General features: G+C 50.5%; 1 protein-coding gene across 3 annotated transcripts in view; it reads left to right on the top strand.

Moving 5' to 3' along the window:
• Window positions 1–13,387: 13,387 nt before the first annotated feature.
• MINDY4 (MINDY lysine 48 deubiquitinase 4) overlaps window positions 13,388–26,662 on the top strand; it is a 126,676-nt gene continuing 113,401 nt past the window's right edge. For 2 of the 3 annotated variants that reach the window (XM_051977810.1, XM_051977786.1), the window contains exons 1-2: window positions 13,388–13,500; window positions 13,975–14,074. In XM_051977810.1, coding sequence (XP_051833770.1) covers window positions 13,983–14,074 — 92 coding nt within the window. In that variant the 5' untranslated portion in view covers window positions 13,388–13,500; window positions 13,975–13,982. The remainder of the gene's footprint in view (window positions 13,501–13,974; window positions 14,075–26,662) is intronic. The other variant, XM_051977802.1, reaches the window with a different exon arrangement.

Below are 26,662 nucleotides of genomic sequence, written 5' to 3'. Positions count from 1 at the left end.
TCCACAAGAAAGCACAGATAAAGCATGAAGAAAGGCCTTTGAAAGTAGTACACAGGGCGGACCCAAGAGGGCAGCACAACTAAAGCCTGAGGACAGACCTTTAAAGTGAGTGTTGTGTGGTGGTGACGAAAGGGCATAATAGCTAAAAGATGATGAGTCTCTTGTCAGGGCCTGCTGGTGAATGACAGCAAAAGGGCAGTACAGATAAAACACGAACATGGAGCTTTGAAGAGGATGTCCCACTGGCCAAAAGAAGGGTGCACAGCTAAGGGATAAAGATAGGCGTTTGAAGGGCATGCTCACTGATATCTTCCAGAAAGCAGCACAACTACAGGAGGAAGATAAGTCTTTGCAGGCATTTTGACCTCTTTCTGCTGCTAAAAGTTGGGGATAGGCTATATTAGGGGGTACTGGCTAAGGGCCACAAGAGAGCAGCACAGCTAAAGGATGAATGTAGGCCTTTGAAAAAGGTGCTCACTGATCTACTAGAGAGCAGCACAGCTCAAGAATGGAGTTAAACCTTTGGGGTGCATACAGAGTATAAGCGCCAAGTGGGCAGTTCTTCTAAAGAATGACTTTGGAAGGGCATGTAGCTGATATCTATAAGAGGGCAGCACACCTAAAAAATGGGGACAGGCCTTTGAAGATGTTGCTGCCTAATGACAAGAGAGCAGCATAGTTGAATGAGTACACGTCTTTGGGAGGGGTGCTGGCTGATGGCCACAAGAGGACAGCACAGCTAAAGCATGAAGACAAGCCTTTAAAGTTGGTGCTGGGTGGTGGTGATAAAAAGGTACCACAGCTAAAAGATGAAGATAGGCTTGTGGGGGTTGGCTGTCGAATGACCACAAAGGGGCAGTAGTAGAACTATGCACGAAGATAGAGCTTTGCAGGGGATGCTGCTTTATGACCAAAAGAAGGTCGCACAACTAAAGGATGCAGATAGACCTTGGAAGGGAGTGTTCACTGCTATCTACCAGAGAGCAGCTCAGCCAAAAGAGGAAGAAAAGCCTTGGTGGGCACATGGATGTCACCAAAAGGGCAATACAACCAAAGGACGAAGACAGGGCCTTGCAGGGAGTCCTGGATGACACCAACAAGAGGGCAGTACAGCAAAAAATGGGGATAGGCCATAAAGGGGGTGCTGGCTAATGGCCCAAAGAGGGCAGCATAGCTATAGAATGAATACTGGCCGTTACAAGGCATGCTGCATAGTGACCTTAAGAGGGCAGCACAGCTAAAAGATGAATAATGACCATGTTGGCTACTGTCCACAAAAGGGGGTGCACAGTAAAAAGATAAAGATAGGTCTTAGAAGGGGATTCTAAGGTGGCTCCAAGAGAGTCATAGAACTAAAGGATGAAGACAGGCTTAAAAAGGGGGCTTCTGTCGGCCACAAGAGCGTTGCACAACTAAAGAATGAGAAATCTTTAAAAAGGTGCTGGCCAGTGGCCATAAGAAGGAAGCACTACTAAGGGCTAAAGATAGGATTTTGATGGGAGTGCTGTCTTAAGGCTACAATAGAACAGCCCAGCAAAAAATTGCAGATAAGCCTTCGAAGAGGGTGCTGGCTGATGGTCACAAAGAGGCAGTAGAGCTAAAGAATGAAGAGAAGCTTTACATGGGGTGGTGGCTGATAGGGGAAGGAGAGCTCCACAGCTAAAAGATAAAGATAATCCTGTGCAAGACATGCTGTCTGGTGGCTACAAGAGGGTAGCCCAGCTAATCAATGAAGACGTGTTTGAAGGGGATTCTGCTCAGTGGCCCCAAAAAGGGTGCAGAGCTAAAGGATGAAGATAGGCCTTTGAAGGGGTTATTGCCTGATATCTGCCAGAGATGCTGCCCAGTGGCCACAAAAAGAGGGCAGAGCTAAAGGATGATGAAGGGTTTTTGGAGGGGTTGCTCCTTGATATCTACCAGAGAGCATCACAGCTAAAGGATGAAGATAGGCCTTTGGGGTGCATACAGACTGATGACTTATAGATTGATGGCGCCAATCGGGTGGTTCTGGTAAAGAATGAAGACTGGCCTCTGCAAGGGGCTGTGGCTGATATCTACAAGAGGGCAGTACACCTACAGGATGGGGACAGGCCTTTGAAAAGGGTTGCTGCCTAATGGCCACAAGAGGCAGCACAGCTGAATAATACATACAGGCCTTTACAAGGTGTGCTGGTTGGTGTCCACAAGAGAACAGTAAAAGGCTGAAGATAGGCTATAGAAGTGGGTATGGCCTAATGCCAAAAAAGGTCAGCACAGTTAAATGCTGAATATAAGACTTTGCAAGGCTACTGGACACTGTCCACAACAGGGTTGCTCAGCAAGTGGATCAAAACAGGCTACAATAGAACAGTCCAGCAAAAAAAAATGCAGATAAACCTTTGAAGAAGGTGCTGGCTGATGATCACAAAAGGGCAGTAGAGCTAAAGAATGAAGAGAAGCTTCCTTTGAAGGAAGTGCTGGGGTGGCTCCAAGAGCGTCTCAGAAGGAAATCATGTAGACAGACTTATAAAGGGGTGTCTGGCCAGTGGCCACAAGGGTGTTGCCCGACTAAAGTATGAAAAGTCTTTGAAGGGATACTGGCCACTGTCCACAAGAAGGGAGCACAGATAGGTGGGAGCACAGATAGGCTTTTGATGGGGGTACTGGCTTAGAGCTTCAATAGAACAGCCCAGCTAAAAAATGAAGATAGCCTTTGAAGGGATTGCTGGCCCTGCAATTATCCCAAGAGGGCAGCAGAGCTAAAAGATGAATAGAAACTTTTACAAAACATGCTGGATACTGTCCACAAGAGGGCAGTACAGCTTAAGGATGAATAGAGGGTTCACAAGGCATGTTGGCTACTTTCCACAAGACAACAAGGATGAATAGAGGCCATTGCATGACATACAGAGTAGTGGACACAAGGGAACTGCATATTTACAGCATGAAGATAGGCTTTTGAATGGGGTGCTCAATGAGATCTACTAGAGAGCACCACAGCGCACCACAGCTAAAGCATGAAAATAAGCATTTGGGATGCATACAGACTGATGGTGCCAATGGGGTGGGTCCGATAAAGAATGAAGGCTGGGCCCTGCAAGGGCTTGTAGGTGATATCAAGAGGACAGTACCTAAAGGATGGGCATAGGCCTTTGAAGGGGTGGCTGCCTAATGGCCACAAGAGGGCAGCACAGCTAAAGAATGAATATAGGCCTTTACAAAGTGTGCTGGCTGGTGGCCACAAGAGGGCTTCATGGCTAAAGGATTATGATAAACCTTTTTGGGGCATGCCCAGAGGGCAGAGCAGTTAACGGATGGGGGGACACCTTCGAAGGGCATGCTGGCTGATGGCCACAAGAGGACATGCATTAACAGAGCTAAAGCATGAAGACAGGTCTTTCAAGTTGGTGCTGGGTGGTGGTGATAAAAAGGCACCACAGCTAAAAGATGAAGATGGGCTTGTGGGGGCTGGCTGTCAAATGACCCCAAATGGGCAGTTTAGCTAAGCACGAGCTAGAGCCTTGCATGGGATGCTGGTTGCTGGCCAAAAGAAGGGTACACAGCTAAAGGATGAAGATGGGCCTTGGAAGAAAGTATTCACTGATCCAGAGAGCAGCACAGCCAAAGGAGGAAGATAAGCCTTGGTGGGGAATTTTGGCTGATGTCTCCAAGTATAGCTAAAAGTTAGGGATAAGCCATTGTAGAGGGTTATAAGCTAATGGCCACAAGAGGGCAGCACAGCTAAAGGATGAATAGACGCCTTTACAAGCATGTTGACTAGTGTCCACAAGAGGGATGCACAGCAAAAAGAAGATAGGCCTTTGAAGGGGATGCTCACTGATATCTGCCAGAGAGCAGCACAGCTAAAGAATGGAGTTAAGCCTTTGGGGTGCATGCAGACTAAGGGGGATAAGTGAGCAGTGTCGCTAAAGAATGAAGACAGGTCCCTCCAAGGGCTTGTGCCTGATATCTACAAGTGGGCAGTACACCCAAAGGATGGGGACATGCCTATAAAGGAATTGCGCCCTAATGGTCACAAGAGAGCAGCACAACTGAAGGATGAATACAGGCCTTTACAAGGCATGCTGGCTGGTGTCCACAAGAGGGGTGCAAAGCAAAATGAAGTCAGGCCACAGAAGTGGGTACAGCCTAATGCCAAAGGCCATTAAAAGGCATGCTGGGTACTGTCTGCAAGAGGGCTGCACAACAAATGGATCAAAACCAGCCTTTGAAGGCATCCTGGGGGTGGGGCTCCAAGAGCATCATAGAATTCAAGCATAAAGATAGGCTTATAAAGGGGGTATGGTTGGTGGTCACAAGAGCATTCTACAACTAAAGTATGAGAAGTCCTTGAAGGGGGGCTGGCCAGTGGCTACAAGAAGGGAGCACTAGTAATGGATGAAGATCGGCTTTTAATGGGGGTGCTGGCTCAGGGCTTCAATAGAACAGCTGAGCTAAAACACGAGGATTTGCCTTTGAAAGTGTGCTGGCTGTTGCCCCAAGAGCCTAACCCCACTAAAGCATGAAGACTGGCCTGAGTGGCCACAAGAGCCCAGCACAACTAAAGGATGAGAAGTCTTTGACAGAGGTCCTGGCCGGTGGCCCCAAGAAGGGGGCATCGCTAAAAAATGAAGGAGGTGCTGGCTTATGTCTACAAGAGAGCAACACAGATAAAAGATGAATAAAAGAAGTGGTGCTAGCTGACAAAAGGGCAGCACAACTACAGCAGGAACAGGCCTCTGAAGAGGGTGCTGGGTAATGGCCAGCTAGAGGATTAAGAAAGGCCTTTACAGGACATCTTGACTAGTGACCACAAGAACGCAGCAAGGATAAAGCATGAAGATAAGCCTATGAAGGGGATGCTGGGGTTGGCCCCAAGAAGTCAGCACAGGTAAACCATGAAGACCGGCCTTTAAAGTGGGAGCTGGCTGATGGTGATAAAAGGGCGCAACAGCTAACAGATGAAGACAGGCATGTCAGGGCTTGCTGGATGACGACACCAAAAGAGCAGCGCAGCTAAAGCATGAAATAGAGCTTTGCAGGGGACAGTGGTCAATTGCCCAAGGAGGTAGCACAACTAAAGCATGAGGACAGGCCTTGGAAGCTGTGCTGACTGGGAGCTCCAAGAGCCTGACAAAACTAGAACACGGACAGGCCCATAAATGGGGTGCTGTCCAATGACCACAAGAGGGGAGCCCTGCTAGAGGATGAAGACAGGCCTTTAAAGTGGGTGCTGCCTGATGGAGATAAGAGTTAACAGATGCAGATAAGCCTTTGAAGAGAATGCTGCTCAGTAACCACAAGAGGGCACCACAGCTAACAGATGGAGAGGCCATTGGCGTGGGTGCTGCCTAGTGGCCACAAAAGGTCACAGGAAAAGGATGACAAAACGGGCTTTTGAAATTGGTGCTGACCCATAGCCTGGAGGGTAACACAACTACAGCATGAAGACAGATCTTTGAAGGGGATACTGGCCAGTGGCCACAAGAGGACAGCACGGCTAAAGGATGAAGACAGGCCCTGGAAGGGGGGTCCTGGCTGATGGCACCAAAAGGGCAGCAGAGCTAAAGCATGAGGCCTTTGCCCTCAAGTGTAACACAACTAAAGCAAGAAGACAGGCCTATAAAGGGAGTGCTGGCCAGTGAGCACAAGTAGGCAGCACAGTGAAAGCGTGAAATCAGGCCTTTGCAGCGAAGGAAAGTGAGGAAGACCCGGTAAGACATTTTTCAGTCAGGGTAATTAAAATGCTCCAAAGCAACATCAAAGGGCCAAGCCAGGAGATGTAAGAAAAATGCTTAGTAAAGTTGATAGAGGAACAAGAGCCTATTGAGGATTTTTAAATTTACCCACCTTTACCTAAGGAAAAGGAAGGTGTACCTTTTAATGAGTAATCCTAATTATGAGTATAAAGAAATGTGGCCTCCACCACCACCAGAGGCTCTTATGCACCAATAGCAGAATGTCCCTCACTAAAAAAGGGGACTCATGACAGTGAGAAAGAAGGGTGATGTGCTATGATTTAGACATTGTCACTGCTCATAAAAAGATCTGACCCCAATAACTTAGGACAAAAGAGAGGAATGAATGAATCTTTTGATGTGGGCATCCTTAGAAAATTAAAAGCAGCCTGCTCTGACTACAATTCTATTTCTCAGTTTCTCAGAATGATGTCAGAGCTAATTGCACATGAGAATATTGACTCCCAATGACTGGAAAACGTTGGCAAAGGCTTGTTTGGAGCCAGGCAACTATATGATGTGGCCTACAGAATACATTGAGAACTACAAAGATCAAATGAGAATTAATGCCAGCAACCCAGAAGGACACCAACCTACATTTGAGATATTGTCAGGGATAGGAATGTGCCACTCTCATTCTGAGCAGATAAGAGAGCTCAGGAAGGAAATATCAAAGGGTTTCATTCAGAAAAATCACGCAAGGACCACAAGAATTGTTTTCTGATTTTCTCGGATGTCTTAATGAAGCAAGCCCTGACCAGATCAATTCATAATGAGACAGTAGTAGAAATATTCCTGAAACAGCTGGCTCAAGAAAATTATAATGCAGATTGTAAAAAAGCCTTGGCTAGTTTGAATAAGGATGCTTTTATCTTAGAGCAAGCTTTACAAGAAGTGATAAGACAATTAAAATTTCATAGATTGGAAGTAGCTTCAGGAAACTACAGAAACACCACGCTCCTTTTCGGTACTTAGGCTTTCAGGTTACAATAGATGTTATAAGACTATATAACTTGCAAATCAGAAAAGATAAAAATTTTAAATGATTTTTAAAAGCTTATGGGTGACATACAATGGCTTTGTCCAAAATTAGGGTTGTCTAATGTACAATGGCTTCTTTATATGATATTTTGAGAAGAGATTCAGATTTAAATTCTCCACTCCAACTTAGCTATGAAAGCACTACAAATAGTTGAACAAAGCATTGAAAAAACTCAAACAGGTCGCATTGACCCAGAGAAAGGGTTAAGTACAACAGTGTTAGATACTCCTGATATTACATCAAGAAAAAAAAAAAAAAACTACTGCAGAATGGATGACACTTCTGATGCAGTTTAACTCTTCATTAACTCCATATGTTACTGTGATAGCCAGATTATTATTCTGTCTATCGGTCAAAAGGATCATTATTTTGGTCGACATCCTGTAATTTTGATATATATATTCATTTTTTCCCTACAGGACTCCTCAATGATTTGTTTCAGACATCATTAGAATGGCAGTTATTGTTACAGTTTCCCTTGTCTTATTTACATGGCTCTCCTTTACTTAGTGCAAAATTGTATTCTACATGGGCCTGGGTGATACCTAGAATAATTACTGACAAGCTTATTTCACAGGATCTTAATGTTTTTAGTGATGCTATTAAGCATAATAAAGCAACTTGTTTTTGTCCTTTACTCAATAGAAAATATGTGTATGATACTCTTTTTGAGTCTATACAACAAAATAATCATTTGCTATTTTACAGGGTTTAAAGATTTGGGCTATGGAAATTAATTTACTTTCTGACAGTGCTTATGCTACTTTTGCTTTAAAGCATTTAGAGACAGCACCTATTAAATTTCAATGAACTCCTATATTCCAATTATTTATTGAAGTACAGACATAAGAGTACGCCGTGGCAAACTATTTCCTTATCATATACCATCTTTTGTGACCCAGAAGTATGTACACGTGTCAGTGGACACAAACTCTGGTTTTCCTTATGCTAACACTACCAAATCTGAGGAAGTTTAGGCCGTCATAAATCATCTTTGTGCTGCTGCACAATTCATGGGCTTTCCAGTAATGTTAAAAACTGATAATGCTCCCATTCAAAGCTTTTTGTGCAGAGATGTATATTCCACATGTTACTGGCATTCCTTATAATCCACAAGGTCAAGGAATTGTGGAACGCCATCATAGAGACATTAAAACACTTTTACAAAAACAAAAAATGAATAATACAGGATAGGATTTACCATTGAGACAGCTATTTCATGTTATCTTCACCATTCATTTTTTGATGTTTGATGACAGTGGCTTATGCTCCACAGACAAGTTTTATCCCCTCCTGTCAGAGTTGCTTCAGATACTTTCCACTCTGCCTTGTGACAACATTTATTAGAGCCATGTGGCGAGACCCTTGTACCAATATCTGGCACGGACTGTTGCTCATACTAACTTGGGGAAGAGAGTTTGTTTTTATTTCACCAGGTGATGGAGAAGAAAAATGGATTCCAGCCAGACGCATTTGCAGAAAGCAAACATCCTGCAAAATTCAACAGCTATTACAGTGTCTCACCCTACAAACTCATGAGCTTCCTTACCTGCAGCGACTATCCAGAGGGAGAAGGCAGAGAAGAGGCTTAAGTTCTGTTGGGACTCTGACAGTGCTCTTTATATACCTCAGCATGCAGACTCAGATAACAGCACAACATTGGACTTCCTTTTCCACCGCGGCTACAAACTGTGACTTGGGAAAAGAAACTTACAGATAGAACTACAAATAACTATGCTATTAAGGGGAAAAATAAATCCTATGTGAAACTTAGATCTGACAACTTTTAACTTTATAGGCAAGGTTAATCGTGTTCCTATTATGTTTTAGTAAAAATGTCATTGACTTCTGGTGTCTTAAGTTAGGATCACAGGAAAAATGAGCAAAATAACATGTTATAGGATCAAGAAAATATATGGGAATATGGAAAATGTATACTGCTTCAGTGGCCATTAATACAAACCGTGGTTTAACATTTAACCCCACCATGTCGTCCCTCTCTTGCTATTTTCCCTACTTCATTGGCTCTTTCCTGGTATCATTCAACAGATCATCATTCATTATAAATGATATCTGACATCTTAGTGAAAAGAACAAAATGATTTATATGTATAAGCCTTCTTGTTACATTTACTTCTATTACTGTTTGAGTTGTAACTTTGCAAACTGGTGTATAATCTGCTGTCGCTGAATTAGCAAAAATGTTTCCACTATTTTGTGAACAGAAATACAGACTTAGAAAACATAATAGATTAGAAAAAGTGGTATTCAGCAGGATGAATACAGAGAGGCTTGGAGAGACTTGCATGAACTGATGCTAAGTGAAATGAGCAGAATTAGATCATTATACACCTCAACAATAATACTAGATGAGGATCAATTCTGATGGATGTGGCTCTTCAATAAGGAGAGGATCCAAATCAGTTCCAATTGATCTGTAATGAACAGAACCAGCTACACCCAGAGAAAGAACCCTGGGAAATGAGTATGGACCACAACATAGCATTTCCACTTTGCTATTGTTTGCATTTTTTTTCTTAGGCTATTTTTACTTTCGAAATTCGATTTTGTGCAGCAAGATAACTGTATAAATATGTATGCATATATTGGATTTAACATATACTTTAACATCTATGGTACTACCTGTCATCTAGGGGAGGGAGTGGAGCGAAGGAAGGGAAAAGTTGAAAAAGTTTTTGCAAGGGTCAGTGTTGAAAATGCATATGTTTTATATATAAAAAGCTATTAAAAAAAGGAAAAATGTGGTATTGCATCTGGGGGATGAAACAAGTGACTAAACTGTTATCCCTCAGATGTGATTACAGATAAGCATGAATTTGTGTCACACCCAGAAGGTATGATATTCTAACATCACTTGGGATAAAATTAGAACATGCATTGAAGGTGTCTGGCATTCTTCTAATATCACATTGGATATGAAGGATTTAAATGCAATGAATAACTTTGAACATGGCCGAAGACCAAGAGCTGATCCTGGAAATGCTGCAAAAACATATTTTCTGTCATACAACAATTGAATAACTTCTGTTTGTTGCACTTTGGACCAACTCTTATTGTGCTTCTGTTATCACTCTGCTCGTGTAGGTTGTTGAAAGTGTTCCTTCGGCCTGTCAGCCGAATGAGCACCAATTTCATTTAGCTTCTCTGAAGCAAAAACGGGGGAATCTGTTGAGGACCACGCTGAAGTGTGGAACACAGAAAGGTTCAAGGGAACTGCCCCTTTAAGAAAGTGGCTCGATTCTCCAAAGCTCCCCTTCCCCCTTCCACCAAGCTGTGAATCACCAGAGAAACTAAAAGATGATTTGGGGATTTTTTCTCAGTCTCTGAGCAGAACCGGCCGAGAACCGCTCCGACCCTCACTGGCGCTCAGGAGCAGAGTCTGGAGGCCATTTTTACTGACGCAGATGCTGCTTGTGAAAGAACGTGCACTTTTATTTTAATAATCTTGCTGTACTTAAAAAAAACTTTTATGTATTCTTTATTGGGAATGAGATAAAAAAAGAGGTTAAGGAATTTTCATTACAACTGCCCCTCCATCTCTTTGTGTCATCATCGTCCTCTCACATGACCCGATCGATTCTGCTGGTGAGAATTAGAATCCCAGCAGCCACCAACAGGTGGCTCCCGTAACAGTGTGGCTAGTGACCACAAGGGGGCAGCACAGCTGAGGTGACGCACTTTTATGGGGCATCTTGGCTGGTGGCCGCAAGAAGGCAGCACAGATACTGCATCGAGACAGGTCTTTGAATGGTATCCATGGTGATGGCGCCACAAGGCGGTACAGCGAAAGCAGGAAGATGAGGCTTTACAGGGGCCGCTGGGCCAAAGAAGGGGGCAAGCTAAAGGATAAACATGGGCCATTGAAGGGGATACTGCCAATGGCCACAAGAGGGCAGCACAAGCAAAGCATAAAGACGGATCTTTGAATGGTTTCCATGGTGAGGGCGCCACAAGGTGCAGCGAAAGATTTCTCAGGGTTGAGGGCATCAGTGGGAGCACTTCAGATTGTGAGGTCTGCGTGGGTCATGAATGATGCTGGGGGATTGTGTGCTCACCCCTGCTCATCAGTGAGATATAAAGGATGCAGGGGGAGAAGGAACGGGCAGGGACCTCTGCAGGTCTTCGGCAGCTCTGCTTCAATTCAATTCGTGCACAAGTCAAGATATCACTGAACGACGTCATTGGTTCTCTTTGAAAACAGAGGATGAATAACAGCAACAATATGCATGCGTGTTTGGCTCTAACAAACAGCTAATTCTGGGGAAGAGAGAGCCTCAAGCTTGGATCTGATCCCAGTAAGAGGGGCTAGCTTTGACTCATCCCTGCTTTCAACACACGCATGTGTACCAATGCACATATACACATATCCTCGTATATACAACATGTGTACACACACAGAATATGCAGATACACTTAGGCTGGCCAGCCAAGAGAGCCTCCACTGGTTGGGAGGACTAGTGGAAGGCTTGGGTGCTGTGCCCAATGGGGCAGGACCATCAGAAGGGCCCTCCTTCCCCCTCCCTGCTTCCTGCTGCTCCTCCCATGCTTCTTCCCCTCCTCCCCTTCATCCTCCCCTTCCCTGAATGCCAAGGGGGGAGGGGAGGAGGAGGAGTTCCAGGCTCAGCCTCTGATGCCATGGTCTCCACGGCAACACTCCCAGGCCAAGTCAACCCACAATAGGCTGCTCCCTTTGGGCTGCTGCCCCTATGCTTTGAATCCCTCCCAGACCCTGGATTTTAATGACCAGTGGGGCAGGCACTGTCTGAAATGGTTGTGAATGTCTACTGCCAAGATGTGGGGGAGCCCACCCAAGCAGGCTGCAGGGCTAGGAACAGGCCCCCTCTGTGGAGTCTCTGCTCCAAGAATTTCTGAGGCACTCCGGGGCAGGCCCCCAGCTCCCCCACACCTCATGGGGTGTCAGGCTCTTGGCTCTCTTTTCCACTTCAGATCTATCTTATCAAAGCCGGAAAAACAGGGTCTACTCCCAAGTTCACTAATTGTCACAGGACCTTTAACCTGTTCCTGTTATAACTGGGGCTGGTCTGTTCCACCTTTGGCAGCCTGGGCCTGGATCCTGTGGCTCACTATATTAAAGTTGAACTTGGTGTAGACTCATCATTGGCTTAGCCTTTGAATTCTTAAGCTCAGTGACAACTGAGGGTAACAACACCCCCCTTGATGGAGTAGAGCTAGGGGGCCCTTGCATCAGATCTGAGTTGGATTTGTCTTTCGGGGTGCTTCTGCTTGCTACATGACTGAAGCCCTGGGCACGTAGCTGTGTCTGTTCCTGCGTGGCCCAGATGATGATCCACATGGGGCTTCTCACGCTCGGCTCATTACCTGGCAATGTGCTACAGCCCGGGGCACCACTGTGTACCTTCCTCTGCCCTTCTGGGCCAGCTAGGATTTGAATTCTTCTGAGATGGGGTCATGCTTCCTGGAATGTTCAAAGACTATTAGTGCTGAAAAGATGAACAGATGTCCAAAGGAAGGGTTACATAGCTCTCTAAATTTGACCCACTCCCATTTCCTGGATTTGACTCTGGCTTCTAAATCTGTGACATCAGGTATGGAGACGGGCAGTAGGATTTCTGCCATCACTGAACAGGAAACTTCATCTGTATCTGTCCAGAAACATGAGCAGGTCCATCCATTTCATATCCCCCTGGCGTCGTCCTTCTTTCCTCTCAGCATGATCTGGTCGAGTCCCTGGGTCTTACCCTCTGTCCGATTAGTTCCTTTTTATTCCTATGCCTGGTTAAGTGGTTTGCCATTTCCCACAGCCTTCTCTTCTCTCATCTGAACTCCAAGCCCCACAAAGTTGGCCACCACACCTGTGTTCTCACTGACTTATTTTCACAACTTGTCCTATGAGAGTGCCATCCGAGAGGTGGCAAAAGGTATTAACTGAACACTGATTGAATATGAGACTCTCAAAAGCATCGTGGTATCTATGGGGCTGTTCCAGTCAATCTCACCTTTAATAACTGGGGAACCAAGGCCCAGATTGAGGGGAACAACCGCCAAGTCTCAGGGGAGTGCCAGAGTCAGGATCGGAACCCATCTCTGATGCCTTCAGTGTCCCTTCCACTCTGTCTACCCTACAAAAGGTCACTACTATGGCTGCATTGCCCTCTAAGCAGAAGGGATTGATGAGGGACTTGGGTGGGGTGGGGACAGGGAGAGAGTTATCAATCTAGAAAGTCTCAAGTTCCTATGAGGCTCTCGGCATGATAAATGAGAGTGCTGACCCCCAAAGAAGGCCATTTTATATCTGACACCTGCCCCCAGGCGCTAGAGTGAGAGCCCCTGGAACAAGAGGGAAGGAATGCAGGTCTAGGGCAGGCAGAGGGCCAGAGCCCAGCTCTGAGTTCGGACCTTCTCTGACCATGAACGCCTCATGATCACATGTCTGGTAAGTAAATAGTGATGGTGGACATGCTGATGTCTCTGCTGCTGCAAAGCCCCTGGGGAGCTTCTCCTTCCAGGTGTCCGGGCCAGTCTGGGAGTGTCCCAGCAACCTCTAGTAAGGAAGTAGTACCGGACATGGTAGAGTGGGCTGAAGAGCACGATCAACCAAATGTTTCCAACTTCTTCCAGGGTTTTAAAAAAACAAGCCTTGTCTTGGACCAAGAACATCCTCGAGGTGAATACAGCATAAACAACAGAAATGAGCTGCGCAAGGTTCTGCACCTAGAAATGCTTTATAAGGAAAACAAGGTGGGTGACTTTCAGGGGACAGGGCACTGAAAGCTGGGGGAGAGGGTGGCAAGTGCAGGAGTGGGGGCTGGCAGCGAGATGCCCAAGGCCGCTGACCTAAGCAGTCTCCTACTGAGAAGGGAGCGGTGCCCTTTCTGGAGGCCGCGTCTCATACTCTCGTTCTGACCCAGACCACCACTCTCAGGCTCTCTCCTTTCCCCACAAGAAGATTTTTCATCACCGAGGGTCAGTTCTTCCCACGTGGACCATTTTTGCCTCTTCTAAGGAAAAGTGCCTCGGCTCCTTTCCACCCTTGCTTGTCGCCTTCAATAATCTCTGTGACAAGGTGCCTTGCCCAAATGTCAAAATGCTATACATACCTTAAGATCAGTAAAGAAAAATCCTCTGAAAAAGTCATTACAAGTCACTTTTTGGATCATTCTGGAAAGAACAGTTACAATTTAATACAAGAAACACCACTTTCTACTGTTTCAGCTTCCAAGATGTATAACAAACTACCTTTGAAATGCTCTGAGAATTCTGCAGTGAATAATAATAATTCGAGCGAGGTTTCAGATGAAGATGGAAAGACCAGGTACCGCATGGCGTTGGTTATAATGGGACACACTGAGCCAGCGCCCAGTCTGGGAAACGCTTTTCCGGCCGCACTCGGGCTTCACTTAAAGGTTTCTGGGGGCGACACCATCCTCACAAAAGCTTTATTCGTCCCGGCTTTTCCCGCCAAGTGCGCGCCAGCATCTTTCCTTCGGAAAGAGAAGAAAGATGGGTGCGGCCCCCACTGTGCGCCGGGCCCTCGGCTGGGGGCTTTATACACGTTCCCTGCAAAAGGATGCCCCCAATTCTGGAATCTAGCGAGGTTACCCAGGGGCCTTTGGGGGAGCCACAGGCGGACGCGTGGGAGGGGCCTCCATTTAGTTCCGGGTTTGATCGCCTGGGAGAGCCCGTCCAGCTTTCTAAGCGAACGAGGCGCCCTCGTGCCGACTGGAGCTTCCCTACCTTCCTGAAGGGGGCGCTGGGGGCGTGGGAGACCTCCACTCAAGTGACCCAAGGGCCCCAGGGCGGGCGCCCGGACTCTGCAGCTTCTCTTGCTTTCCGTGGGGGGGCGGGTGAGGTGGGCGCAGCCGCCGGCAGGGGCCGACACATCCCCGGGGCAGTGGGCCCTGAAGATGGGGGCTGGGCGCGGAAAGAAAGCCCTCAAAGCCGCGTCCGAGACGAGGCAGCCCAGAGGGGCGGCCGCCTCCAGGAGCCCGTGGGCCCCGCCGGGCACAGGAGACTCCGCGGGAGAGCAGCCACCGCCCGGCCCGTGGGAACCCCACTGGGTAGGGCGAGAACTCGAGGAGTGAGAGTGGGGAGGAGAGTGGGGAGGAGCGTGGGGCCCTGCCACGGCCCTAAATGGCCGGACTTTGGCGCAGGTGCAGTGGGGGTGGGCGAAGCACCGCGCCGGTCCTGAAGCAGACGTGCAGGGGGTCGGGCAGGGTATGCTGGTGTCCTCGGCGTGTGTCCGTCGGGCCGCTGCAGGGGCTCTGTGCTGGCGCATGTGCAGAGAGGTGCCAGGCCTCGCTCTGGGGCCCGGCAGGCCGCTGCCTTGAACCACCGGTGGCTGCGAGGCCGGGCCCAAGCGTCCTCCTCAGGACCTGGGGCCTCGCTAGTCTGGGGCTGGCCGGGGAGCCTGGCGGAGGGGCGCCAGGGCATGTCCTCGGCCGACGTCAGCCTGCCGCACATCGGGCCGCGGGACCCCGAACCTAGGCCTCGATCCCGGCCCCGCTGCCGTTTCTGTCCCCGGGTCTCGAGTGGCCTCGACCGCCTCTGACTCCCCAGCCCACGCACCTGCCAGGTAACGCAGAGCTCCTGGGGTCCGGTCAGGGAACAGCGGGCTGGGGCATAAGGCCGGGATGGAGGGGGCTGGGAAAGAGGAAGAAGAAGGGGGAGGTGGGGCGAATCGGCCTCTGCATGACTGGGAATCGGCCTTAAGTCCATCCCTGCCCAGCAGGACCAGGGAGTGGATGACGCCATTGCATCCCCCCTCCTGCTCCTGATCTGGGGGCACACTCGAGGTCCCCCGTAGATGCATCATATCTCACCCACTGGTGGGGATATGGTTGCTTCCGTGAGGTCTCTTTCCTCACTGGTCTTTCTCCCCTCCCCTGCAGTGATCATTACTTCCTCCCCATCACTGGCCACTCCCCTTTCCCCTACTTCCCTGTCTCTGTCATTAGTTACTCCTCTCTCCCCATCTGGTCACTCCCCTCTCACTGTCCCTAGTAGCTTCCCTCTCCCGCCTCCCCATCAGTGGCCACACCCTCTCCCGCCTTCCCATCAGTGGCCACTCCCCTTTCCCCTACTCTCTGTCATTAGTTACTCCTCTCTCCCCATCTGGTCACTCCCCTCTCTCTGTCACTAGTCCCTTTCCTCTCCCACCTCCCCATCAGTGGCCACACCCTCTCCCGCCTCCCCACCAATGGCCACACCCCTTTCCCGCCTCCCCATCAGTGGCCACACCCTCTCCCACCTCCCAAGTGGCCACACCCCTTTCCCGCCTCCCCATCAGTGGCCACTCCCTCTCCCACTCTGAGGTTATCCCCCCTCCCTGTGGATGGTCACTCTCCCCTCCTCCCATCTGTGGTCACCTGTCCAGGCCAGCCTTGCTCTGGGAAGCTCCAGGCCTGTGTGGATGCTTTGGGCCAAACCTGCGTGTCCTGGGGGAGGAGGCTGTGCCAGGCCTCTGCTAAGAGCCTGCAGCCACCCTGGGTGGAAGCTTCCAGACATATCCGAGGGTTTTCTTGGCCAAGATATCGCAGTGCTTTGCTATTTCCTTCCCCAGCTGACAGGTGAGGAAACTGAGGCACGCAGGGCAGTGTCTTGCTCAGGCTCACCCAGCCAGAATCCGACTGTCAGGCTGGATTTGAAGGGCCGAGGGGGGGATCTCGGCCTGCTCCAAGACCATGGAGTCCAACCAGACCAGGAACAAGAGTCCTGGCGGCAGCATCCAGAGAGTGCGTGTGTCCTCCCTGTGCAGGGGGCCTCCATGGGACGGCCCCGAGGGCAGTGCTTGAAGCCTCTGCGTGGCTGCTCTGGGCCCGGCACGCTGGAGACGATTGCTCTCAGGCCTCTGAACCTTGTGCAGGCTGCGCGCCCGGTATTGCAGGAAGTGCTGCTGAGGTCCTCCGCCATCTGGTCCCCAGCTGCGTCCAAGTCTTCCCGTCGCCATTGGGGGATTTCTCGTCAGAGACACAGCAGGAGCTCCTCTTTTCCAACTCATTTTGCAGCGAGGGAGCTGAGGCCGGGGGAGGGGGGCTCACTGGTAAGTGTTAGTCACCCCCTTAGGGTGCTGCACGTCAGCAGGGTGTTCTGGGGCGGGGCGGGGCAGGTGAGGGAGCTGAAGACATGTGACCGTGGTCTAGGGAGTCAGGGCAGGTTGGAGGATGGCCTGGCACCCGGATCAGATGCTGCAGCCTGGAAGATGTGGAAGATGAAGAATTTCTGAACGAAGACACCGTTCAGCCCGCAGCCGTGCTGATGCCTTTGCTGAAGCTGCAGGTGACCTCCAAGCCAATGACCCTCTCAGCTGCCAAGGTAGGTCCGGCATTTGGGGGAGGGCAGTCTGGGAATTGTCAGCATGGAGGTGGTCATGAATGCGTGAAAGCCGGGGAAGCCACAGACAGGGAGGAGGAGGCTGGTCAGACAGGGAGGAGGAGGACCAGGAGAGGGACCCCTAAAACCCACGAGAAGAGAGTGACCCGCAGGCTGCAGAGGCCCAGGAGAGGGAGGGCTGAGAAAAGGCCACTGGAGTAAAGGCCTCTAAGACATCCCTGGCACTTGAGTAGAATGATGAGGTTGGAAGTTGGGTTTTCAGGGGTTAAGAAGAGGAGGAAAGGAAGGAAGGAGAGGTCCCTGTGGTAGGCAGCCATTTCCAATCCAAAGGGCAGAGGAGGAAGGAGCCGAAGTGAGGATGGAAGGGTCAGGTTAGGGAGATGGGACTGAAGAGGCAAGAAAGAGAAGGGATGATGGACAGAGTCTGCAGGAGGAGCGGCAGGGAAAGGGGCCCGGGCCAGGAGTCGGCCACCTCATCATGGCAGAGCAAGGGGCCAAAGGCGCCTGAGTGATAGGAGGCGAGCAGGAGGTTGAGTGGGAGTCAGTGGAAAGGGAGGAGGGGGAGGTGACAAGGGGAAAGTTCATGACAAATGACCAAAATGATGAGGATAATTAACCAACACTAACACCAGTAAATCATTAAAAGCAGTGGTAATAGTGACAATCATAATAATACAAACTAGAAATGGCGTTCAAGCTTCCTTACACGGAAATGTGTTCTACCACTTCCTGGAAAGAACAGGGGTCCATGAAATGTAAGAAGAGCATTTTCAACAGTTGTTCTCATGCTACGTCTCCAAATTACACGGAATGAAAAGCTTTTAAAATAGAGAAATCTAATGTAATGAAAGTGATTTCAGAAGAGGACGTGTTGTCCCTATGAACATGCTCCAGAGGGGACCGCAGATCCTTTCTGGGAATCTACAGGAGAAAAACTTGTATTCCAGCACTGAGTTACAGAACACAGTCACTGCATCCACTTGGGAAGAAGCCATAGGAAAGAACCTGGTCTTTGATCGTTTCTGTCTGAACCATCAAAGTGAGAAGGTGACGATGATTTTGGTATCAGTAAACACAGAGAACTGCTTTTGGTTCCCAAACTAAAGAATCAGCTCAACCAGAACATCTGTTGATCAGCTGATGTCCACAGATGACCTTAATTTTTGTGGCTTTACCCCAAATTAATGATCAAACAGCTCCTTCACCTCAGGTCACCTTTCTCCAGTGACGTAAACACGATATTTGGGTTTTATCCATAGAGACCGAAAGCTTTCATCTTGACTTCAGGCAGGACACGGGCCCGTAAAATCATCAAGGAGAAGGCCAGGATCGAACACATTAAGAGGTTTCATGGAATTGTGAAATTAAAGCCATGGATGCCTGTGCCATGGACACATCTGGGCCACCACGACCTAGGAAAGCGTTCTAATCCGGACCTCTCCACCACGAATGAAGTGCGACGTCCCTCGGCTCCAGCTGAGGGATCACTGGGAAGACGATCCAGGACCGAGCAAAGCCCAAACAAGCCACCGTCACTTCCCTGAGAATAGGTCTGGGGTAAGGGCAGGCTCCTCATGGGGGACACCCACAGGAACGTGGACAAGACAAGTGCCGTGAAAGCAGAAGTCTGTCCTAACCCCCCCCATGTGGCTTTTCAAACTGCCTCGCCTCCCTGTGCTGCCTTCTCAACTTCTGCTCTGGCCGTCATGCTTACAGCACAATTCCACTGGCCTCTTAAATTTGGCCTGACTCACCCTTCCCCAGTTGAAAAAAGAGTAAAAACAGCTCTGTAACCATCGAGCCACAGACGTCCCCTTGAGTCCGTTGTTCAAGGTCTCTGCTGACATGGTGCCTAATGGCCGGGGCTGGCTGGTCTGGGCGCGAGTCTCCTGCAGCCTCCTCAGCTCAGCCACAGCCTGTCCCTGCCCCGGTCACCGTCCTCTTGTCCTAGGTGGACCCTGCACTGAGACCGGAGCCCGTCACTGATGATATTATTGCTGTTGCTAAGGAGCTGAGTTCCCTCTCCACATCATTCATAGGGTTTTCATCCTGATTAGTTTATTCTTTATAGCGACTTTTACTCATGGAATCAGCCTGTCAGAGTCTGTCTGGATCCTTGGCCCATCATCCATTGTGGCAGGTCCACCTCCGGGCCTGGGGTCACTTCCAGTGATGCAAAGGCCGGGACACCTCCCTAGGCACTGTCTTCCAGAGGGAAAGGCCGGTCCCACAGCCCAACGCCTCCTCTTTGACTGTCCCAAGAATCTTGTGGCTCCTTCTTGGAATTCTGCCCCAAACCCCAGGGGACAGTTCTAGATCTGACCTCTTCTCTGCCCCTCAAGTGGTCATTGTGATTTCAATGGTGTTGACACGGATTGGGGCTTTTCCTCCTTCCTTCTTGACTCTTCATGACTTCCCTTGTATAAACATAAAGCCCCTTCTTTGCCTGTACTGGCTGTCAGCAATGCTGGCAGGGCCCCCCGAGGTTTTACTTGGTCTGGTAGGGGCTTCCTCCTGACTCCAGGATGGCGCTCTCCAAGCCCAGGCTGGAGGGGACCCCCTGATTGTCGATGCTCTCCCTGTCTCCAAGCAGGGAGATGCTGGGCTGATCTTGCTTGTTGGGGGAACCCCCATCCTGATCATGGACTTCTGTCCCTGCAGCTGGGGCTTGTCGTGGCTCAAGCCTATGGAGCTCATCCCCACATCAGACCCCATGTAGTCAGGATCTTTCTCCTGAAAGCCCAGAGCCCAGAAGCCTGGCTGCCCGTCCTGGGTGCCAGGAGGACCCAGGCAGCCCCTCGTGCAGGAGAAGAGTGCCCTGGACACTGAGAAGGAAGGGACGCTTGAGTGGCCGCCCCCGAGACCAAGTGCAGGGTGCTGCTGCTGCCCTTGGAGGGAGGCACAAGGACTCTCCCATTAGCAGACTGTTCAGAGAGTGTGGGCAGGGGCTCCCTTATTGGCCCAGGATCATGATGAACCAGAGTGGAGGATGTGGCCCTGAACTGGCTGCCAGCCTCTGGGATGGGGAGTGTCGGCAGCACTCCCTATGGGGCTTCCCAGGAGCCGACTGACCCTGTTCCAGGCCCCCAGCACAGCGTTGCCTACAGGCTCTCTCAGCGGCCTCCTCTGACACCGGGCCCAGCACTTGCTCCAGCCTCAGATCAGCTGTCATGGCTGATCCCCAGATTTGGGGGCCACGTGAATAGAAATGGGCACTAAAGGCCTGGACCTGAGGAGTCCTCCACTGAAATCAGGTAGAAGAAGGGCCAGACTGACCTTGGGGGAGCCCATGGCTAGAGGGCAGGACCGGGATAAGGGCCTGGCTTTGGCTTCCAACTGGATTCTCTTTGCTGGCCCTTTTTCTGAAAATTCTCCAGACCATTGTTCCTTCAAGTGGAGAGCCTAGGACGCTGCGGGAGACTCCCTTGGCAGACCTCTCCCTAGTGCCCCGCCTGACCGCAAGGCCCTCCGAGGGGTCGAGGAGGCTCGGGGAGGGCCAGGCTTCTAGAGTTCCCAAGGAAGGCTCTAACCTCTGACCTCCTGCCCAGGGAGCTGTCCCATAACTCATTCCCACGTAAAACTGAGCCTCTGAGCTGCTTTTGAACTCTTCTTTTGGCAGCCGGGGAGGAAATTATGGATCTTTTACCAACAATTAGGGCCGAGTCCTTAAATCTATTCCAGGAAGGACTTGTCAGCTCTACTATGGCTGGCCGTTCCCCTGGGCCATTAGGTCATGCGTTCCCTGGGCCTCCGGCACCACTCAGAGCCCAGCGGTTTCATGTGGGTGCCACGAGGCTGCGCCTTCCTCTGCGGGCAGTGGGTTATCCGGCCAAGGGAAGGCGGGCGCTGCCCCGTAGGATGGAGAGCCAGGGACGGCTCTTCCTGCCGAGGCCGATGCCCTGGGCTCAGTTACTCGGGAGCAGCAGCAGGGAAGGGAAACCGTCCATTATCAGAAGCGACCCCTCTCCTGCTGCTTCTTTCACCTCTGCCACTAAACAGTCACTCCTAAGGTAGTTACCAGAGAGTTCAGGCCCAGGAATGCAGGGGTACAAAAGGGGAGCCCGTCCTCTCAGCTCTGAGGTTCTGCCTGTCTCAGTCACGGATGGGGAGCACTCGCTGGTCAAGAACATGGAAAGGAGGTTTCCTTGGGGATGTGGAACATCCGAGGATGAGGAGGCTTTGGATTGGCTGAGAGAGGGCAGAAGAGCAGCAGAACTCCAGAGGGGAGCAGGCCCGGCCTGGGGGTGGCGAGCGGAGAGGAGCCGGATGAAGGCAGTCAGCCAGTTGGGTCTCCATTGCTGGGCTGTCATAGACCGGTCCCTCAGCCTGTAGCTCCGAGGGAGAGAAGATGAAGGGTGGTTGAGGGTTCTGGTGCTGGCCCAGCATCCCCCTTTTGCATCAGGTCATTTAGAGAAGTTGCCCCTTTCATCCCCATTGGACCTTTCTGCTCACTTCCCCCCCTTCCATCCACAGGAGAAGGCCACGTGTGGGCCGGGTGCTTTTCCTGCCTGAGGGGGCCACTTGTGGTTCTTTCTCTTTCCCTGGTAGGAAGGCTGCCCGACAAGGGGGACACCAGCCATGGCCTCCGTGGCACCTGTAGCTGCAGCCCGGCCATGGGGTCAAGACGACTCCACGCTTGGCTTCCAGAGTGTTTCTCTTCCTTCGGGGTCATGATATCCCAGCATTCTCCTGCTACTGCTTGCTTTCCTTTGCATCCTATTCTAGGGTCTTCCCCCGTTTCCCTGAGTTCTTCATGGTCACCATTTCATCTTCAACTCTTCTCCTTTTCCCATCCAGCCTCCATAAGCTTATCCCTTCCTTGCCCTGTTACTTTCTTGGTCCCCTCAAGGTTAATACATTGACTTCTCCTAACTAAGCGTGCTCCTAAGCCTCTCTGTCTGTTCTGGAGGGAAGGTCCCTGGGATCATGCAGCCGTCTTCCGTTTTTCATACACGTGGTTAACGAGCTTGTTGGAAGCCTCCTCTCACATCACCCTCTCCAGATTCCAGCTCATCGTCAGGATGTTCTGGAGAATCCCCATCTGGTTGGGATGGCCCTTCTTTTAGAAATTCCCCACCTTTTTCTCTGATCCCTAGCAAGTCCCTGTTTGTGGTTCTCGGTCTTGTCTAAGCGAGCTAGAACCCCAGTGTTGGGGCCTCCGATTTCTGAGCGACAGAATGATCAAGGCAGAAATTAATCCCTTACCTACAACCCATCACAAGACCTTCCTAGCAATTATATGAAGTGAGCTGCTCGTTCCCTCCAGCAGAAATCGAATCACCAGTAGTTTGGGAGACATGAATCCAGATTCTATGCTTCTAAGAAGGAAAAGATTAGTCAAGAATGAATGTGACTGAGGACAGTTCTAGAACTTACAGGGGTCACCAGTGATTTTCGTGTTATTTAAAAATGGACCTTAGGAAAAATTCCTAAGGGGTTTTTCCACAAAGCAGCAGCTAGGAAACTGGGTTTGGCAGGCAGATTTGATCTCAACCTAAGGAAAAGTAAAGTGCCCATCAAGGGATGTGACCTGTTGTGTGGAGATCCGGTGAGCTGTGTTCTTGTCTAAAAGTCTTCCTCTTTCTCTCTCTTCTTTCCCCTCTCCAAAGGATCCATTTTAGAAGCTCTGTAATGCAAACTCCTAGCACTTCCGGTTCCCACACAGTAGGGATTTAACAAGTGTTTACAGAATGTGTGCTGCCTGTCAAGTGGACCCAGCTTTTCACAGTCTGTCTGTGGGCATTTCCCCAGAAGCCCGGGTACCAAGCACACCCCCTGCATCTAGAATTGTCGGAGAAGGCAGACACGCGCGTGCACATTATGCTCAGTGATGGCCGTCTTGGAGGCCCGCCTAGGCCATCAGCAGATGTGTCTGTGTGTGTGGTCAGGAGAGAGCGGCGTCCCCACCTAGTTTATTTATCCTTTTCACCAGCAGTGGATGCTGGGCCAGGAGAGGGGGGGGGGGGCTGGCCCCAGGGAGTTCATGCTGAAATAAAGGATTGTTGGCTCGGGAGATATTTTTGTTTTTGCAGAAGTGTCTGGCTCTATCCAGGCCCGCTCCATCAGGGCAGAACATTTTCTTGGTGAGAAAGTAATCAGACAGATGAACATCCCTGTGTATTTTTCCACTGGCTGAAGTGAAACAGGGAACGCTCTGAAAAGGATCTGTTATAGATGGCAGTGTGATCAAACAATGGAGGTGAAGGGGAGCGTGGGGCCTGGTCATCATGTCTTCAAGAGTGAATAGTTGGAAGGGAGGGAGAAAGAAATGGGCAAAGCACTGCAGTAATTTTGCCAAGAAAACCCTAAATGACATCATGGGGAGTCACCACTGGAAGGGTTAAATAATCAAGACAAGTCAAGAAATCTAGACGACATTGCTCTATTCTGCCTCTCTTATGAGCTATATGACCCCAACTTCTCACATGTTCCCTCTCCTCTTCAGCTGGTCCATGGCGTCTTCTGAAGGGAAAACTGCTTTTTCTCTCCATGGACCTCCACCTAAATGCTCTCCAGCACACTCCTCCCCCACCCTGCTGCCCAGACTGCCCAGCATGCAGGGTCTACCAAGTCGGTCCTACCCCAACAAGAGGAGCCCCGCCCCCTCAGAGGCAGAGTCATCCCACTTAGTCTCATGACACTCAGGAGGCTGAACTTGCTTCCTGGGGCTTGAGTCTCTATTCCTCTTATTTGTTGCCCAAATGTGGAGCGTGGAGGGTTGGCCTGGAATCAGGAGGCCTGGATTCAAATCCAGTCGGGCACAGGAGAAACCGGGGATGGGCCGTGAGCTGCACGGCTAAGCGGGACCACCCTCCCCCCCCGAGATCTCGCACACACTCGGGTGTTTAGGCAGGAGAGCCGGGATGTGCCCTGTAGCACGTCCGCATCTCCAACTCTGTCTCTCTCCTCTGAATCAGGAGCCGCTGGAGCTCCACGTCCCTCTGATTTCCTACTGATCCTCAGTTCTAGGCGAGATTCCTCCTGGCAGCTTCATCTGTCTGTGAATCCCCGTGGGCGCAGAGCTGTCGAGTCTGACGAGTCGGAGGCTGCTCTGTCGGGTGGCACACTCCGGGAGAAAGCCCGCGAGCCCGTGCCCCGGGCACTCCAGGACCAGCTGGCGCGCGCCATCTCTCTGCCTCCGACTCGCCGGATGCCGCCCCCCGCAGGCTCTCCCGGGACGCCGAGCCTCCCTGCCGCCCACTTCTGGGAGACAGCCCCACGAAGAAGCCGCTGCCCAGAAGAGGCTCGGACGCAGCCAACACCCGCCCTCGATGAGCTTCTCTTCCCATGCGCCGAGCACGGCAGGAGTCTCGGTCTTCATCCTTGGATCTGTCAGCCTCTCTCTCCGAAGGCTCAGGATGGGCGGGCTAAGGCCGCTCCTTCTCCCCAGTCCCTGCGGGAAGGTGACCTGTGGCCACGGAGGCAGGTAAAGCAGGAATGATTCTCAGGCTCACACGTGGCCTCTGGGCCTCAGAGATTGAACCAGACCCGGCTCTAACACGCTGCTAGGACAGCTGGGGGGCCAGGAAAGCCTATGTCCACATCTTGTCCCTGACACAATCAGGCCATGTGACCCTGGATAGGTCACCCAGGTAACTCGTTTTTACGGTTCCTGTCACAGGTGATGTAAGTCAGTGGCCAGAATGGAGCCGCAGATGGAGACGTGGTCTCCTGCTCCGGACAGGCCCATTCAGAGCATCTGCCTTCGGGAGCAGCAGGAGCTTTCTCATACTCGGGGGTGAGTTCTCTATGCTGAAAGGAAGGATGACCACCTGGCACACATATTGTCTGGGGGTGGGGGGCTCTTCACTTCCTGTGAGGCTTGAGTTGGAGGCCCTTTTCCCCTTTAAGGTTCTAGGATTTCAATAGTCAATAATCGCTTCAGTTATCCCAGCAAGAGGCTTCAAGTCAGGACAGGCCCAGGGTCACTAGAGATCTCATCACCTGGGTGACTGTGTACAGACCCTTTTACCTTCTGGGACCTCAGCTTTCTCACCTATAACCCCAAGAGACTGGATCCATTGTTTCCAAGGACTCTCCTGGGTTTAGAGCCACATAAATATAGGTAGAATCCGTTTCTCTGTATCTAGAAGGGTCTTAATCAAAGCCCTGAGATCAGCTCCTCCAGGCACTCACTTCTACCACAGCCACCTCCCATGAGGCCTTGCTCCCTCAGCCATCAGGCCATTCGCTCCCACCCTGGCTACCAACATGTCTTCCCTACATAAACATCATAAGGAAGCCTCTTCCCTGGACCTAGATCCCTCCCTCCATCCCCTCTTCCTCCAGAGAGTCCCTTCACTCACTGCCTTCTCCATCCTTCCTTATCCCAAATGCCAGAGCATCCATTCCCCGCTCACCAGAGCGGCCTCAGGGTCCAAACTTCCTCTCACCCTCTCCTCCATCCCCAAGTCCCCTTTTTTTCCGCTGCCCATTCTGCTCTTCTGGACCCTCCTGGGATTTGTGAGAGGTCACCTCAAGGTCACAACTGGCGTCCACCATCCATCACCTTAAAGTCTGCAGGAAGGGCTGGCTGTAGGGGTGGAAGGTGCCCTAGAGGTGAAGCAGTCTTTGATTTCAGAGATGGAAGCAATGAGGTGCCCAAGGAAGACACTTGCCATGTCGATAGAAATGGTAAACGGGGGCAGCTGCAAAATGCCTCTTGTTTCTTTGCAGGCCGTACTCATCCTGGCAGCGAGGAGGCACAAAGGACGAGAACCCCAGGTCTGAAGACTCCTGGGTTCAGATCCAGGCTCAGAAACTAGTTGAGTGACCCTGACCAAGTCACCTCACCCAGTTTGCCTCAGTTTTCTCATTTGTCACATGACCTGGAGAAGGAAATGGCCAATCACTCCATTATCTTTGCTAGAAAAACCTAATAGTGGGTGGTGAAGAGTCAGACAGAGCGGAAGAAATGATTGACATGCTCACAGTGAGCTTGGTTGGTTCTAACAGCATGGATGCCCCCTTAGCAGGCAGGCCTTCGGGTCTCGGTTCACTGCAGTGAGACTGGTTTTATACCCGGGTCCAGCATTCACTCTGCAAGTCCACTTCTCTGGGTGAGGGAAGACTCTGGGGACCCAGGCTGATGGCCTACAAGCCCTTTCAAGTTCTCAGCAAGAGGTATCATACTTGCTCTCGATGGGCCCAAGCAGGAAATTGGAACCAGTGGGTGGTAGCTATAGGGAAGCAGATGTTGCCTCGGAGAAAGTAGAGATTCCCATCAATCAAAAATTAGTGAGAATGAAACGGGATAGCTGTCAGGTAGTGAGAGGCCTGTCACTGAGGGCTCAGTGGGTCCCTGGAGGCTGTTGTCAAGTGGATACAAAGTCCACTGGCTGACCACTAGGGTTCATTCCCTCTTGAGACTCTCTGACTCTAGGGTTAGGGATGGGGAGAAAGCTGTGCCACAGGCTGACTTCAAGAGGTGGAGACCAATAATGGCATCTGGCTACCCCAAACATTGTTGCCCAGGAGCTTCAACTGCAATGAACAAGAGAGACCAGGAAATCACAGGTGGAATTAAAACCCTTTAGTTCACTCAGGAGACGAGGACATGGTGAAACAAAGG

This window comes from Antechinus flavipes, chromosome 1 (genome assembly GCF_016432865.1).
Source record: "Antechinus flavipes isolate AdamAnt ecotype Samford, QLD, Australia chromosome 1, AdamAnt_v2, whole genome shotgun sequence".
Lineage (NCBI taxonomy): Eukaryota > Metazoa > Chordata > Mammalia > Dasyuromorphia > Dasyuridae > Antechinus > Antechinus flavipes.
Note: the sequence above shows the minus strand (reverse complement) of the source record. Positions and strands in the feature narration are given on the sequence as shown.